General features: G+C 42.3%; 1 protein-coding gene across 2 annotated transcripts in view; it reads left to right on the forward strand.

Moving 5' to 3' along the window:
- Positions 1-1,703: 1,703 nt before the first annotated feature.
- arhgap1 (Rho GTPase activating protein 1) overlaps positions 1,704-16,817 on the forward strand; it is a 51,918-nt gene continuing 36,804 nt past the window's right edge. The window contains exons 1-3 of one of the 2 annotated variants that reach the window (XM_084334478.1): positions 1,704-1,837; positions 2,986-3,290; positions 14,369-14,467. In XM_084334478.1, the coding sequence (XP_084190604.1) occupies positions 3,167-3,290; positions 14,369-14,467 (223 nt within the window). In that variant the 5' untranslated portion in view covers positions 1,704-1,837; positions 2,986-3,166. Of the gene's footprint in view, positions 1,903-2,985; positions 3,291-14,368; positions 14,468-16,817 lie in introns of both variants that reach the window. The other variant, XM_084334477.1, reaches the window with a different exon arrangement.

The raw sequence follows: 16,817 nt of genomic DNA on the forward strand, positions 1-16,817 counted from the left end.
GTATTCATGTCTGCACCAATAATTATTCCACAATCTGAATACTTTTGTAAGGTCTTTGTTAGTTGGGCATAGAATGCAGAGTCATAAGTGTTTGGGGCATATGCTGATAGCAGCAATATCTCTTTGTCACCTAGAATGCCCTTTACATAAGTGACTCTGCCATCTGAATCATTCCCTTTCTCAATAGTATTGAAATTAAGTTTTCTAGATATTAGAATTAATACTCCTTTTGTTTTATTAATAGCAGATGAGGAAGAAACGACTATGTATCTATTGTTTTCCAATTTTCCCAAATCTTGTGCCATTATGTGAGTTTCTTGAAAGAAAGCTATATCAATCCTTTTCTTGTCTAGATATTCAAGACAGCTGCTATATTTGATATTCTTATTTATTCCCTGTACATTCCATGAAAGTATATTTATTTTTGCCATAATATGTTCTGTAAATTTAATTTAGCTTTGGCAATTATTATTATGTATATCTTGGAATTATCCATGACACAGTAACAAGAGGATTTCTATTTGCATTAAATTGTCAAGCTGTAGAGTAAAGAATAAAATTAGCAATACATTAGGAAAATAATATATATACATCATGTAACCCCTCCCCAGTTGTAGTCCAGCATCAACCCAAAAACCTCCCACTACCCCCCCACCCCCCACCCGAAGACAGTCACGTGGGTAGAATACCGTAGTATCCTTATTCCACATGGCCACCTTCCTACCTCCTATTCTCTGCCTGTTGCAGAGTTGTGACATGTTGGCTGGTCAGACAGCTCCCTCTACTGGTCTCCCTGTGTTATTAAATATCTACATTACCGAAAAAAACAAAATTGGAATATAAACAGGGAGATACATTATTTTGCTGCAAGCCTTAACCTTAAGCCTATTGTGCGTTGGTGTGCTGAGTAGAATGGTGAGTGTTTACATTGAGTGTTCCACCATGTGGCGTTCTGTCTGGCGTAAACACCATTACTAACCTTAGTTAGCCACGCTGCCGCTGCCCACGTAGTGAGTGTGATTTACAGGTAAGCCAGGGTGTTACCTTTCCCCCGCACTACTGCTGCCTTTCCACCAGAGGGCCCCAGACACCTCCTATCCAGCAAGGGAGACGACTGACTGCTTTCTCCCAGCCTCTAAAGGGACATTTCCACGTTCATTGTATAATTGTGTAATAAAATGTATGTTCTCGCCTTCCACCCGTTGTGTCTGTCTGCTCTGTCTGTACTATTGTTCGTCCTGGTTCGATTACCTCGACCTGTGTCATATCTACCGGTACATCTTTTTTAAAAGTACAGTGTCAACTTTGAGTATGAAAATGGCACTTTTCGTCTACTCTGATAAAGTGGGAAGGGATAGCAGAATATGTATTTTCTTGTGTACTGCAGAGCGGTAAATGTTACCGACCCTATCAGTGATGGCTGTTGGAATGTAGAGCTACACTTATTTTAATGTGACATTTGCTGCATATCTTCCCCACATCTCCTCCCGTTCGCCCTCTCCTCTGACGGTTCTGCGTGACCAATATAAGCTGTAAAAATGCTAAAAATTATAATAATAAAATAAAATAAATACCACTTTAAATAAAGGTAAAAAAAAAAAAAAAAAAAAAGTCTGTGCTTTAATTTTGAAAAGGTCCGGAAGCGGAAGTGTTATTGTTGTTGTTGCTGCGGGCGGAACTCGCGTCTGTCGACACTCTGGCCGGCCGACCCATAGATAGACCTGCCCGCGTCGACTCGAGCCCCACCCAGCAGCACACCGGAAACAGTCCGCAGGCTGAACATCAGAATCAAACCTTCTCACCTGGAGTCAGAAGAACCGGAGAGAGAGGACCAGCGGTGAGTTTCTTCTTCACTGAAGCCGAGGAGAGAAGCTGCTGCGTGCGAGAGAGACACTAGCTAAGGTTAGCTAACAGGCTAAGTAGCTAGCCGCTTTGCCAGTCTCTTGTCTGGTCTCACTCTCAACCTGGCTAACTAGCTGCCTGCTGACCTATTAGAGAGAGAGAGAGGAGAGAGAGAGAGAGAGAGAGAGAGAGAGAGAGAGAGAGAGAGAGAGAGAGAGAGAGAGAGAGAGAGAGAGAGAGAGAGAGAGAGAGAGAGAGAGAGAGAGAGAGAGAGAGAGAGAGAGAGAGAGAGAGAGAGAGAGAGAGAGAGAGAGAGAGAGAGAGAGAGAGAGAGAGAGAGAGAGAGAGAGAGAGAGAGAGAGAGAGAGAGAGAGAACCCACCCTGTCTGTCTATTCTACCTACCTACTCTGTCTGTCTAGTATCTATCATATCTACCTTCCCTGTTTGTGTATCTGTCTATTCTACCAACCTACCCTGTCTGTCTTTCGGTCTTTGTGTGTATCATATCTACCTACCCTGTCTGTCTTGTCTAGTATCTATCTATCATATCTACCTACTCTGTTTGTCTTTCGGTCTTTGTGTGTATCATATCTACCTACCCTGGCTGTCTGTGTCTGTCAACGTATCTACCTACTCGGTCTGTCTGTCTGTCAATCATACCCTGTTGGTCTTTCAGTCTTTGTGTGTATATGTGTGTGTAACATGCCTGTCCTGACTGAACTGTCCTGGAGCACAGGAAGAACATACTGACTGAACTGTCCTCAGGAAGAACATACTGACTGAACTGTCCTCAGGAAGAACATACTGACTGAACTGTCCTCAGGAAGAACATACTGACTGAAGTGAACTGTCCTCAGGAAGAACATACTGACTGAACTGTCCTCAGGAAGAACATACTGACTGAACTGTCCTCGGACACAGGAAGAACATACTGACTGAAGTTAACTGCCCTGGAACACAGGAAGAACATACTGACTGAACTGCCCTGGGGCACAGGAGGAACATGCATTCTTAAAATTCCTAACACCCTTTAAAAAGGATGGAAATACACAGAGTGAAAGAAGTCAACTTGGCGCTTTCTCTTTCTCTCTCTCGGTCTGTCTCTCTCTCTCTGTGTCTCTCTTTCTCTCTCTTTCTCACAGGCTACTCAGACGTGACCCAAGCTGTGTGTGTGTGTGTAAGCATCTAGCGGTGTGTGCATGTGTTTGTAGTGTAGTGTGTGTGTAAGCATCTAGCGGTGTGTGCATGTGTTTGTTGTGTAGTGTGTGTAAGCATCTAGTGGTGTGTGTGTTGTGTTTGTAGTGTAGTGTGTGTGTGTGTGTGATGTCATCGGAGCTGTTGGTGGATCTGGGGGAAGACCCCCCCACCTCTCAGCTGGACCACCTGAAGCTGTCTCCTCTAGAGGATCAACACTGGGCCCCTGATTCTGCTGCTGTCAGCAAGTCAGGTTAGTATACTGTGTTGGAAGTATTTTATATTCTGTACTTAGTTTGAAAGTGGTCAGACAGTTCCCTCTGTGTGTAATACAGACAGTCTTCACACATTCATAAATAACACTTACAGACAAGCTTATTGTGCACTGTAATAAAATACGTTTTTTTATGTAACTAATACCGTGATAATAGGGCTGCACGATTTTATTTACATTTTTTAAATGTTTTATTGCGATTAAATTTGCGATTATAATTTTTTTTTAAGCAGCCCCACAGAGGTTTATTGTAAAATGCGGCTTGCATCTGGCCTACGGGTCTGTTCGGGACACAGAGCCTGAAAATTTTTCTTTTTACCTGGGAATCGATACCGGTACCCAACAGTACCTTTTTTTTGTACTTTACTCTCCCTCTCTGAAGTCTAAACTTCACAACACACACTCTAAAACCCCTTATCTCCCTCTCCCAAACCGTTCCTACAACAATAACAACAACTTGCAAAAGAGATCTTGTATCTCAATGGGACTTTTGCTATGACAAAATTTCCAACAAAAGGCCTAATAATGGTTCATCTAAATGTATGCAGTCTTAGAAATTAAATTCACGAGGTAGAGCGCCTGACTTGTCAGCATAATATCCATATTTTTACTGTATCAGAAACCCACCTTGAACCCTCATTTGGTAATGAAGAGGTGTCAATACAGGGCTACAATATATTCAGAAAAGACAGAAATAGATATGGTGGTGGTGTGGCAATATATATTCAAAGTCATATCCCTGCTGAACCTATGGATGATCTAACTATAGATGGTATAGAGGCACTATGGGTCCTGGTACATCTACCACATACTAAGCCATTTCTTATAGGATGTTGTTATAGACCCCCTAATGCTGACATGAATTGTCTGTCAGATGTATGCAGTATGGTTGATAAAGCCTCTGATGGAAACAGAGAAGTATACTTTTTGGGTGACATGAATATTGATTGGCTTTCTGATAAGTGTAATATGAAAAGCAAGTTATTATCTATGGCTCAAACATGCAATATGACACATGGTATCGCAGCCAACACAAATGTTTACTAATAAGCACGGTAGAACTTCTTCTACATGTTTGGACCTTGTATTTACCAACTTTCCAGAACGCTGTTCTAAAGTAGTCTCTATAGCAGTGGGATTTAGTGATCATAATTTGGTTGCATTATCTCTAGGAGTACTAAAATCCCAAAAGGAGGTAATACAATTATCAACAAAAGATCCTACAAACACTTCAATAAGGAAGTATTTGTTGGTGAGGTAGACAAGGTAGACTGGTCTATAGTGTGCAAAGAGAACAACCCCGAAATAGCAGTTAATTATGAATCTTCTCATGGAAATTGTGAACAGGCATGCACCATTTAGAAAATGTACTGTTCGTCGAAAGGTACTTCATGGCTGGATAAAGAAATCCTTGACCTAATGACTGAGGGATAATGCAAAGAAAACAGCAAATAAACTAGGCTTGAAGTCAGATAGACAAATCTACTGTCAATTAAGGAGCAGAGTGACAAGGCTAAATAAAACGAAAAAGAGTATTATAAACATAGGATTAGTGAAACAAAAAATTATGGGAAAAAAACTATGGTCAACACTGAATGAGATAATGGGCAGGAAATCAAATACATCAATCTCCTTCATACAATCTGAAGGTAAATTCATAACAAAACCGCATGACATGGCAAACTACTTCAATGATTTCTTTAAAAATAAAGTTGATAAATTAAGAGGATGTCTACAAAGTAGTGATGGTTCACTATCTCATTCACTAATAAAGAAAGAAATAATGAAAGGCAAAAACTGTCTCTTTAGCTTTAATGAGATTGATAGAGCAACAGTTTTGTAATTAATGATGTCTCAAGCTGATTCCACTTCCTCCGGTATAGACAACTTAGACAGCAAAATACTTAAACTTGTGGTTAACTCTGTAGCTACTCCTATATGTCATATATTCAACCAGTGCTTAATCAGTGGGGTTCATCCTACAGCATGGAAGGAAGCTAAAATCATCCCACTTCCGAAAGACAAAAATAAAACATTTAACGGTCCAAATAGCCGTCCGATCAGTATTTTACCGTTGCTAAGCAAAATAATAGAAAAAATAGTATTCAAACAGGTCATGGATTACTTTTTCAATAACAATCTGCTCTCAGCCTTTCAGCATGCATACAGGGAAGGTCATTCTACGAGCACTGCACTCTTGCAAATGAGTGATGACTGGTTATCAAGTATGGATGACAAGAAATTAGTAGGTGCCGTTATGTTGGATTTCAGTGCAGCATTTGATGTAATTGATCATACCTTGCTTATAGATAAGCTACAGTGTTACGGTTTCACCTCCAATGCACCATCATGGTTTATTCATTATCTCTCAGGGAGACAACAGAGAGTCTTCTTTAATGGCAGCCTTTCCTTTTTTTTTTATCCACTTTTTCTCCCATTTTCTATTTTTCTCCCATCCCAATTTCGTATCGTCCAATTCAACCCTCCCCTGTCTCGAACGCTGTTGCCTCCCACAAGCCGGCTGCAATGTGGACGAAGCCATACATAGCATGAGTCCCCTCCGATACTCGAGGTAGCAGCCGTCGCATCTTTTCACCTGCGCAGCGCGATCTTTCAGCGTCAGGGGTCTGCGCTTTGGAGGGGCGCCGCCCCCGTCGCTTCCTGATTCTACTGCGCAGGCGCACCAACCGACCTGTAGGAGTCGCTGTCCACAACGTCCGATCCCCACCCATCAGTTTCCCACCCCCTAATACTGCCAATTGTATTAGTGCGGACGACCAGCCAAACTGAAAGCAATATGGAGCGCTGGGTTCGAACCCAGCGTCTCCAGCATTGGAAGTGAGTGCCTTGCCCACTGCACCACCTAGACGCCCCTTTAATGGCAGCTTTTCAAAATGGAAACCCATTAACTGTGGGGTTCCACAAGGAAGCTGCCTAGGGCCTTTGTTATACTCCGTCTTTACCAATGATTTACCGTTGGCTGTAAAAAATGTTAAAACAATTATGTATGCTGATGACACAACATTATACAATGCAGCTACATCTGAGCAAGATGTAACTGACACCTTAAACAGGGCCTTAACAGACATCTATGAATGGATTGAGTGCAACAAGTTGGTGTTAAATATCTCTAAGACAAAGGCCATTGTGCTTGGATCTAGACACATGTTGGGCATGCATCCTCAGTTAAAACTGTCAATTGGCACCACACAAATTGAACAAGTGAACACAATAAAACTTCTGAGTTACTATTGATAGCTCCTTATCTTGGTGTAAACATATAAATAATATTGTCATTAAAATGGGAAGAGGAATTTGTATGACTAGGAAATGTTCTGCTTTTATCACTCCCTCCATAATGAAATCTGTTATTCATTCTTTGGTTTTGTCTCATTTAGAATACTGCCCTGTTATCTGGTCGTCAGCTACAAAATCGAATTTAAAAAAGTTGCAGGTTGCTCAGAATAAAGCGGCTCGCCTGGCACAAGTATTGGTTTTATGCATGAACATCTGGCATGGCTGATGGTTGAAAATAAAGTATCGATGAGTCTTCTAATGCTACTGCGGAATATTATTAGCACTGGTAAGCCATCTGGCTTGGCTCATCAGTTACATGGTTACAACACCAGAGGGGCCGCTTCTGGTAACATCAGAACAAAATCAGCACCAAAATCAAATTTTCTCAAACTCACTGGCATATATAGGTCAATAGTACTCTGGAATGCTCTGCCGAAAAACATCTCATCCACAATACATAATAAAATTACTTTCAAAACAAATATTAAGAGATATCTTACAAACATAACAAGTATGTAACTGTTATCTGTGTATTATCTTTTTTTTGTTTGACTGGAATGTTAGATTTTATAATGTGAATTTGTATATTTGTATTCATTTTTAATTTGTGTTTTGTTTTTATTTTTATTCGTATTTTTTGTTGTACATTTGTATTGTATTTGTTTTGTCCAGGACCCCAGGAAGACTAGAGGCTCTTTCATGTGTCTCTAATGGGGATCCTTTAATAAACATAAACATAAACTTCCTGGTTAAAAAAAATATATATATATATAATTTGCGATATAATCTTTTTGGTGATTTGCTAATTGCATCATTTCAAATCGCGATTTCGATTTAAAATCGATGAATCGTTCAGCCCTACGTGATATACCGTGAAACCGTGGTATTTTTGCCCAAGGTTATCGTACCCTCAAAATGTCATACCGGGACGCGTCTATACTTTCGACAACAAATGTTTGTTTCCGCGTTCGAGTTTTGCACTCTGATTGGCCAGGTCATGTGACATGTGCGCCAATCGTGGGACGGCAAGTTCGGCGCCTATTTCCGGGTCTAACAGCCTGCAAACTACCTAACGCCTAGTTTATCACTGGTTAAGCTTAGGCGACTCTTTCGCAGTTGGTTAAAGTGGAGATGAAGCATAGCGATAAATACATATTCATAGCATCACATTAGTATTTAGATAAGCCACAGAAAAAATCACGTTATAAAAATAAGCAGTTTCTAAGAAAAAACGATTTGTTATGTGCATTTTTGAAGCATTTATCATTATGGGCGCGGCCATTTTGTTGCTGACGTCATGGGGCTGGTTTGGTGTATACACTGCTGGTTAGCTGCCTATAGTGAATGGGTCAGTCAGTAAATAAAATGTTGCCTACAAAACAACGGGACCGCGGTGGTTCTTTTTGTATTGCTCCTGGCTGTTCAAACAAATTTTACCGTGTGAAAGAGAGGAAAGTTGGTTAATTTCCACAAACTACCAGTGAAAAAAACAGTGTTGTTGGCACGTTGGCTCAGGCTGGCTGCACTCAGGCGGCGCGACCAGCCTGTTGGACAGGGAAGGAGGATCTGCAGCGAACACTTCATTGCCTTGGATTATGTTGTTGGGGTGGGATGTTTGTCCAGAAGACCACTAATCAGCTGAAGCCGGACGCGGTTCCCTCGGTCTTCGACAGACAGACCAGCCCAGGCAGTTCAGCGTCGCGGAGCATTCCGCCTGCTGGCTACCTAGCTCCACTTCAACCAGCGTCGCGGAGCATTCAGCCTGCTGGCTAGCTAATAGCCTCGGCAAGCTAACGGTAGCTGGCTCCAGCAGCTTGTCGGTGTGCTAATAGCCTCGGCAAGCTAGCGGTAGCTAGCTCCAGCAGCTTGTCGGTGTGCTAATAGCCTCGGCAAGCTAACGGTAGCTGGCTCCAGCAGCTTGTCGGTGTGCTAATAGCCTCGGCAAGCTAACGGTAGCTGGCTCCAGCAGCTTGTCGGTGTGCTAATAGCCTCGGCAAGCTAACGGTAGCTGGCTCCAGCAGCTTGTCGGTGTGCTAATAGCCTCGGCAAGCTAACGGTAGCTGGCTCCAGCAGCTTGTCGGTGTGCTGGAGCCTCGGCAAGCTAACGGTAGCTGGCTCCAGCAGCTTGTCGGTGTGCTGGAGCCTCGGCAAGCTAACGGTAGCTAGCTCCAGGCTATTAGCACATCGACAAGCTGCTGGAGCTCCCGACGCTCGGCTGGTTGAAGTGGAGCTAGGTAGCCAGCAGGCTGAATGCTCCGCGACGCTGAACTGCCTGGGCCGGTCTGTCTGTCGAAGACCGAGGGAACCGCGTCCGGCTTCAGCTGATTAGTGGTCTTCTGGACAAACCTCCCACCCCCAACAACATAATCCGAGGCAATGAAGTGTTCGCTGCAGATCCTCCTTCCCTGTCCAACAGGCTGGTCGCGCCGCCTGAGTGCAGCCAGCCTGAGCCAACGTGCCAACAACACTGTTTTTTTCACTGGTAGTTTGTGGAAATTAACCAACTTTCCTCTCTTTCACACGGTAAAATTAGTTTGAACAGCCAGGAGCAATACAAAAAGAACCACTGCGGTCCCGTTGTTTTGTAGGCAACATTTTATTTACTGACTGACCCATTCACTATAGGCAGCTAACCAGCAGTGTATACACCAAACCAGCCCCATGACGTCAGCAACAAAATGGCCGCGCCCATGGCGAAAACAGGGAAGTTATATTTGATTTTTCAGACAAATAAGCAGGATTTCACATTTTATTATAGGACCCTGTCTTACACAAGGTACACAACAAACAAACTAGGATTACATTGTTCACTGCTTCATCTACCCTTTAACACTTTGGCTGCCTAAGGTTAAATTCATGATATACCATAGATTGCCAGCGCTATTTGTCTATGGAGAAAGTCCCCTTCTTTGCAGGGCTATAACTTTTTAAATTCTATTGCTACATTGCCATTATTAGGGCCCATTCAAAGTCCTATATGTATTGTTCATTGTGTAGCAACGTTAAACTTTTTCATTCACATATTCATAGTAAAGTATGGTCTAATGTATAAGTATGTTTTCATCTCTTTCTGCAGCTTTCTCCAGAACGTGATATATAGCCCCAAATGCATTATATTGATGATGAAATACAGTTTGATGGCAATCAGCGCGATATAAAAAATTCCAACTAGACGTACTTCTAGAAGTTACTACACGTCATCTGATGTTGACCGGATGGGCGAGGGGGCGTTTATAATTCCGTGGGCAGCGTTATACCAATCATCTAATGTGGGTCAAATGTTGATAATAGCAGTTAGTATCGAAGACGGTAACGTTACACGCTCAAACTCACCCCAGTCTCCGCGCGCCGTTGGGCGATCGTCGTCGAGTAGAAATCTTATCATTATGGGATATATTTTTACCCGGTCCATCTCCAGCTTGTATAATGGTATATACGTCCAAATCATGTTGTTTATCGAGTTATTGCCAATCGATCACCGTGTAGCGTGACGAGCCAGAGTCCCATGAACCATAGCGAGCGCCCGGAAGTACTACGGTCGTCTAGGACAACCTCTATTCAACATCCTGTTTGGCGATTGCGCCAATCGGCCACCAGATGGCGCTCCTGAACCGCCAGAGAGCTCAGTGGGTCCTGCTGGTGGATCTCAGGCCAGCGGAGGGGACATATGAATCCGATCGCAGATTTTTTAAATATTGATATAAGGACGACGTAACTCGTCCTCCGGCAACTTTAGCATGGCCAGCAAAGACGTCTAAAGACGGTTCCCGGCAGTCAAAGTGTTAAGGTTAGAGTTTGGAATCAGGGCAGGCGTTCTCTCGCCATGCTCTAAGACAGACCTGGGCTTTGTACGGCCCGCGGGATGATTCTGACCGGCCCGCGAAAGATTACATGATAATAAAAAATTAAAAAAAAAAAATCTTTTTTCTTTTTTACTTTTTTCTTTTCATGTCAACCTTCACACGCACAATATACGCTTAGGAGACATGCTCAGAAGATGTTGGTTCTCTTTGGATCCACCTACATATGTGAACAGACATTCTCAGTCATGACGTTTACCAAGTCCAGGTACAGATCCTCTCTCACTGATGAACATCTGGCAGCTGTGCTTCGCATCTCCACCTCAGACATGCAACCTGACTTTGATGGACTTGTTAAAGCTCAACAGAGACTGGATTTCTCACACAGAATGAAAAAAAAAAAAACTGAAGAACACTAAAATGTGGAAATATAACAAGTGAAATGGGACACTTGATATTTTTTTTTCTTTTTTTTGCACAGTTCTGAAAACATTAAATGTTTAATATAGGCATGTAAAGTAAAAAAGGCTACAAAACTGGGACACTTTTCTTTACACAGTTCAGTGACATGTCTTGTTTATTTTTGCTATAAGATGATGTGATGTCTTTAGAAAGCTAAGAAAATCCTTGTTTCAATAGTATATGAAACTCAAAATGCCCTTTGTTATTAATGTTTCACATTTGTTTATCATTTTGGAAATAAATTCTATTTGAATAAATGATATTTTTTAAAGCTAACCTCACCTTTTAATTGCCAAATAATAACATACACTCTTACCAGGGGTCAAAACAATGCCATTTACTGCTTTTTATATAGAAATAAAATGTATATTATGCATAATTGAGTTTGGAATGTTGGCCCGGCCCCCCAACATATTTTCAGTTGCTCATTCGGCCCCCTGGGAAAAATAATTGCCCACCCCTGCTCTAAGACGAACTCTAACCTTAACCAACTTCAAAAGAGCGCCTAAGCTTAACCAGTGTAGAAACTTGCAGTCCCACGATTGGGCGTACATGTCACATGACCTGGCCGCGTGAATATTAAAGGCAACCAACTTGTGTTCAGCTTTTCTCTGATTGGCCGCGACCCCCCGCCCCCACGCGGCAGGCAAGCGGCAGCCGTCCCACGTCCCAAATTAAATCCAAGGAGCAAGCGGCAGCAGTGGAGGACGCAGGCTGCTGACTGATTATGAAATGCGCGGAGCATACGCGTCACTGTACATCACTTCTGAAGTATAAACAAACTAGGTTATTATGTTTCGCGTTTTTAACGCTGACTGATTATGAAATGCGCGCCGCGGAGCATAATGTTGAGGCAGATTCACTCGTCACTGTACATCACTTCTGAAGTATAAACAAACTAGCTGACTGAACTAGAAAGCGTAACGTTATTATGTTTCGCGTTTTTAACAACCAACTACCAGATTCACTCATCACTGTACATCACTTCTGAAGTATAAACAAACTATACTGCCGTGACGATTTTGAATATCTTAACATGTATTTACGCCCATAAATTTTTTTAGATGAATGATTGTGGATATAATATAGAAAACACATCATTATGATATTGTCAGATGGCGTTGTCAGATGTGTAGAATTCACCTACTTACAATTATGTACCTTACTGTACCTCTGCTTGCGCCTACAGCACAGCAGGTAATGGCGTTAATCAATGAAACATGTAACCTACACCTACTGTACCTTACTGTACCTCTGCTTGCGCCTACAGCACAGCAGGTAATGGCGTTAATCAAGGAAACATGTAACCTACACCTACTGTACCTTACTGTACCTCTGCTTGCGCCTACAGCACAGCAGGTAATGGCGTTAATCAATGAAACATGCGAATTGCTCTGTGCTGGCACAAAAGCTTGCACGTTGGCGGCAGGGTCCATCGCGAAATAGTTAGTTAGTTAGTTAGGCAGTTAGTTATGGCGTTAAGTGATGCGGCGATAGCGATATGGCATTAACCAACAACAACGGGCATTAACCAACAACGCAAACACAACAAGGCATTAACCAACGAGCACCTCTCAGAGCACCTGGGGGAGCCTCATGCGCGGCCTCGGTCACTCTCTGCTACTGACAACACACAGCGCGGATAAGGGCGTGTGCTAGGGCGGTCACGTGGCCGTGTGGCCAATCAGAAACGTTGAACGAAAAGCTGAACACAAGTTGGTTGCCTTTAATATTCACGCGACCTGGCCAATCAGAGACGCGGAAACAAACATTTGTTGTCTAAAGTATTCAGGCTACCGGCACATGCCTAGTCTACACTATAGGCTACACTACTAGGTCTACATTAGGCTACACTACTAGGTCTACATTATACTATAGTGTAAGGCTACTTTCACTGTTTTACTGCATTACAGTACTGTTATAATGTCGTTTTCTATCAATAAAAAAAGAATGTTACATATATTGTTGGTGCTCCTTACATTTTGGTGGGTGCTCCTAAATTTCTGCTGGTGCTCCAAACTTTTTGAATCAATCGATTAAAATATTTAACTCGATTAATCGCATGATTGTCCATAGTTAACTTGCAATTAATCGCAAATTAATCGCATTTTTTTTCTACCTTAAAACGGATCCTTTTCAAGTTCCAAGTTTTAATACTCTTATCAACATGCAAGTCAACAAATGCTTGCTTTATGCAGCCATTTAACACAAAAGGATGACCCTTATGCATTGCAAATTTGCATCAAATTCACAGTGATGCACAAAATAACTTAAAAGAAAATAATAATTTTAAACAATGAATAAAGTGTGCATGAAATAATAGGGGAAAGAAAACGTTGTTACATTCACCCACACAAGGGCTGAGTAATCACCCCCCCTCTCTTTCTCACACACACTCTCCCAGCTCTCTTTCTCTCTTGCCCCTTCCTCATCTCTCTCTCACCCCCCTCTCTCTCTCTATATCTCTCTCTCTCACACACACACACACACACACACACACACACACACACACACACACACACACACACTTCAGAAACAAACATACTATCAATGAGAGCATCAATAATACACCTGAGTGAAGTCTAGTTAAAAAAAATAATAAAATGTCTTAAAAGTTAATCGTGAGTTAAACAAAATAGTGGCGTTAATAGAATCGGGCGATAATACCGCATTAACTTTGACAGCCTTAATATATATATATACTACAGTCAGCAAGTCAGGTTAGTATATTATACTGTAAGTCAGGTTAGTATATATATATATATATATATATATTAGTGCTGTGAATGGATACAAACATTTAATCAAGTTAATCACACTAATAGGCTGTGATTAATCACGATTCAAGTTTGAAATACTAATATGTAGTTGTATTTTTGGGGATAAAACAAATACCTGTGTGGTGTTGGAATAAAGAAATGACGAGCTGGTTAGAGGAATCAATACATTTGTACTTTATTAATAATATCTCAGTTTAGATGATTTCTCTAAATTAGAAAAATAACTACACTTACCAGTCGAACGCCTGTCGTTCACTGCTGTCGCCTAATACAGCCAGGAGTCTACGCTGTGGTGACGTCAGTCAGCAGCGCCAAAGTGAGTGTAGTTCATCCTCAGTGAACGAAATAACATAAACGTTGTTATTTTGCAACTTTTACGATTAATTGCGAATTTTTTCATGTTGAGCTATAGAATGTGGATGAATACACACAGAAAGGTACACCATGCCAATGTTCATGCTTTATTTGTTTTAAACGAGACGATTAAGAAATGGGTCCATTGGAAATACATGTCAATTTCAAGGAGGGTGGGCCGCGTGGGAAACAGCAATGACGTAACCACTACACCTCCCTATGCTGGCACTGGGCTCTGCCCTATATCGGTCTCTCTTTTTTTGTAATACAACATTGTCATATTATATATATTTGATCCCAAAATCTTTATAATAGTTACTGCTGCAAATCTATCCATCCATCTTTCTCTCTTCCTTTCTTTCAGAGACTGACCTATCGCAGCGTTTAGGGGCGGGCTCTCCTCACCTCCCCTGGGACCACCCCTACTATGACATCGCCAGGCACCAGATAGTTGAAGTGGCAGGTCAGTCAACCAATTGCAAACCTTCATTATACTGGTTCTTATTGGTGATTGGGTAGAAATAGATTTATTTTAAGATCAACTTAACACCACAAGTAAATCTATTGCAAGACTAATAGTAGCATTTAATGAACCATTAGATGGCAGTCTCTCAATGGATTCATTCTTGGTTTGTTGCTCTTTTAAGACGCAAAGCACCTCAGAGAACCAGGGCCCTCATTTATCAACGTTGCGTATGCACAGATATGTGCGTAACCCGTGCGTACGATCATTTCTAAGCAAAGTGTGTGACTTATCAATTTGAACGTGAACTTGACTTTGTGCGTATATTTACGCACATCTCAGGGCATGCGTACCTGGCCCCCGGCGGTAGAATATTGGATACTGCAGACCAGTGGAGGCTGCTGAATTTTTTTTTAGGTGAAGCACAAATTATTATATTATATTATATATTAAATTATATTTTTTAAACATCCCCAACGCTGCAACACCCCCATTCCATGAATGAATGAATGAATAAAAACTTTATTTAACAGATTGCAGAATGGGTACAATACAGTACGGCTCAATACACACAATTGTTAAGGGGATGCAGACCAGAGAAAGACTTTCGTCTTGTTTACATCAGGGTCCCCCATTTTCAATTCATCATATCATAACATGACATACAGATAGACAGTACTGCTACATCTATATATGACATACAGAGATATAGACAGTACTGCTACATCCAGACATTTATGACATACCAGTTCTACAAATATACATTACTGTTTAAGAGTACAACGCCTGTCATATAGACCTATAGCGTTGGAAACTCTGATTGAGGAGAGGAGAGGAGAGGAGGAGAGGAGAGGAGGAGAGGAGAGGAGAGGAGAGGAGAGGAGAGGAGAGGAGAGGAGAGGAGAGGAGAGGAGAGGAGAGGAGAGGAGAGGAGAGGAGAGGAGAGGGGAGGAGAGGGAGAGGGAGATTAGTAGAGTGCTGTAGGACCAGGCTGTATAGTGTACTGTAGGACCAGGCTGTATAGTGTACTGTAGGACCAGGCTGTAGAGTGTACTGCAGGACCAGGCTGTAGTGTAGAGTGTACTGTAGGACCGGGCTGTATAGTGTACTGCAGGACCAGGCTGTATAGTGTACTGTAGGACCAGGCTGTATAGTGTACTGCAGTACCAGGCTGTATAGTGTACTGTAGGACCAGGCTGTATAGTGTACTGTAGGACCAGGCTGTAGAGAGTGCTGTAGGACCAGGCTGTATAGTGTACTGTAGGACCAGGCTGTATAGTGTACTGTAGGACCAGGCTGTATAGTGTACTGTAGGACCAGGCTGTAGAGTGTACTGCAGGACCAGGCTGTAGTGTAGAGTGTACTGTAGGATCGGGCTGTATAGTGTACTGCAGGACCAGGCTGTATAGTGTACTGCAGGACCAGGCTGTATAGTGTACTGTAGGACCAGGCTGTATAGTGTACTGTAGGACCAGGCTGTATAGTGTACTGTAGGACCAAGCTGTATAGTGTACTGCAGGACCAGGCTGTATAGTGTACTGTAGGACCAGGCTTGTAACTGAGGGGTTACAAAACCCTGACTGTATTAAAGATTGTGATAGATTAAACCACTGCTAGGTATGTACTTTAATTACTGGCCAGACAGTACATCGAATATATGGTGGACACTCATAATAACACGGCATTGACAAAGAAATAGTATTTGAGGGTATTTATTATTATGCAACATTAGGTTACAGAATGAGAATTAGGGTCGCGCTTGTATGGCGAAGAATAGGCATAAAGTCAGTCAGTAGCATAAATCACTGGGAATAGAATGATTCCTACGATGGGTACTAGGCTAACTCCGCCTGGCGTATAATAGCAATTATAGAGGGCAACGCTGGTACCGCCTGGAGACGATGGGTTCCTCCCAGAGTTGTAAGGTCTGGAGGAGAGAGGAATGTTCGGATACTCAGTCTGATCAATTGAAGAAGAAGGGGATTCACGTACAGAAGCCAGTCCTTGTAATCCAACGCTCGGCAACAAAAGCAATAACTGTAATCCAAATGCTCGATAGCAAACGATGATAGCCAGCTAGCCTCGGTCCATGAGGCCAGCCCGAATGTAGATCCTCACGAGGTTAAATCCCAAACGACAGTGGAGATTAACGATGCTCTTCTCCGGGTAATACGTTCCACAATCAATATAATCCAACCAGTAATGGTTCTGCAATCGCCGCCGCCGGTTCTCCTGTGCACATGTCCAGCAGGTTCTCCGACTAGGCCTCCTCGTGTGCTGGTACCAATGTATTTAGCTAACAACGGACGAACTGCTGGGTAATGCTACACAGGAACGAACTGTGGTTGGC

The sequence above is a fragment of the Notolepis coatsorum genome (assembly GCF_963971535.1).
Source record: "Notolepis coatsorum genome assembly, chromosome: 1".
NCBI classification, from domain to species: domain Eukaryota; kingdom Metazoa; phylum Chordata; class Actinopteri; order Aulopiformes; family Paralepididae; genus Notolepis; species Notolepis coatsorum.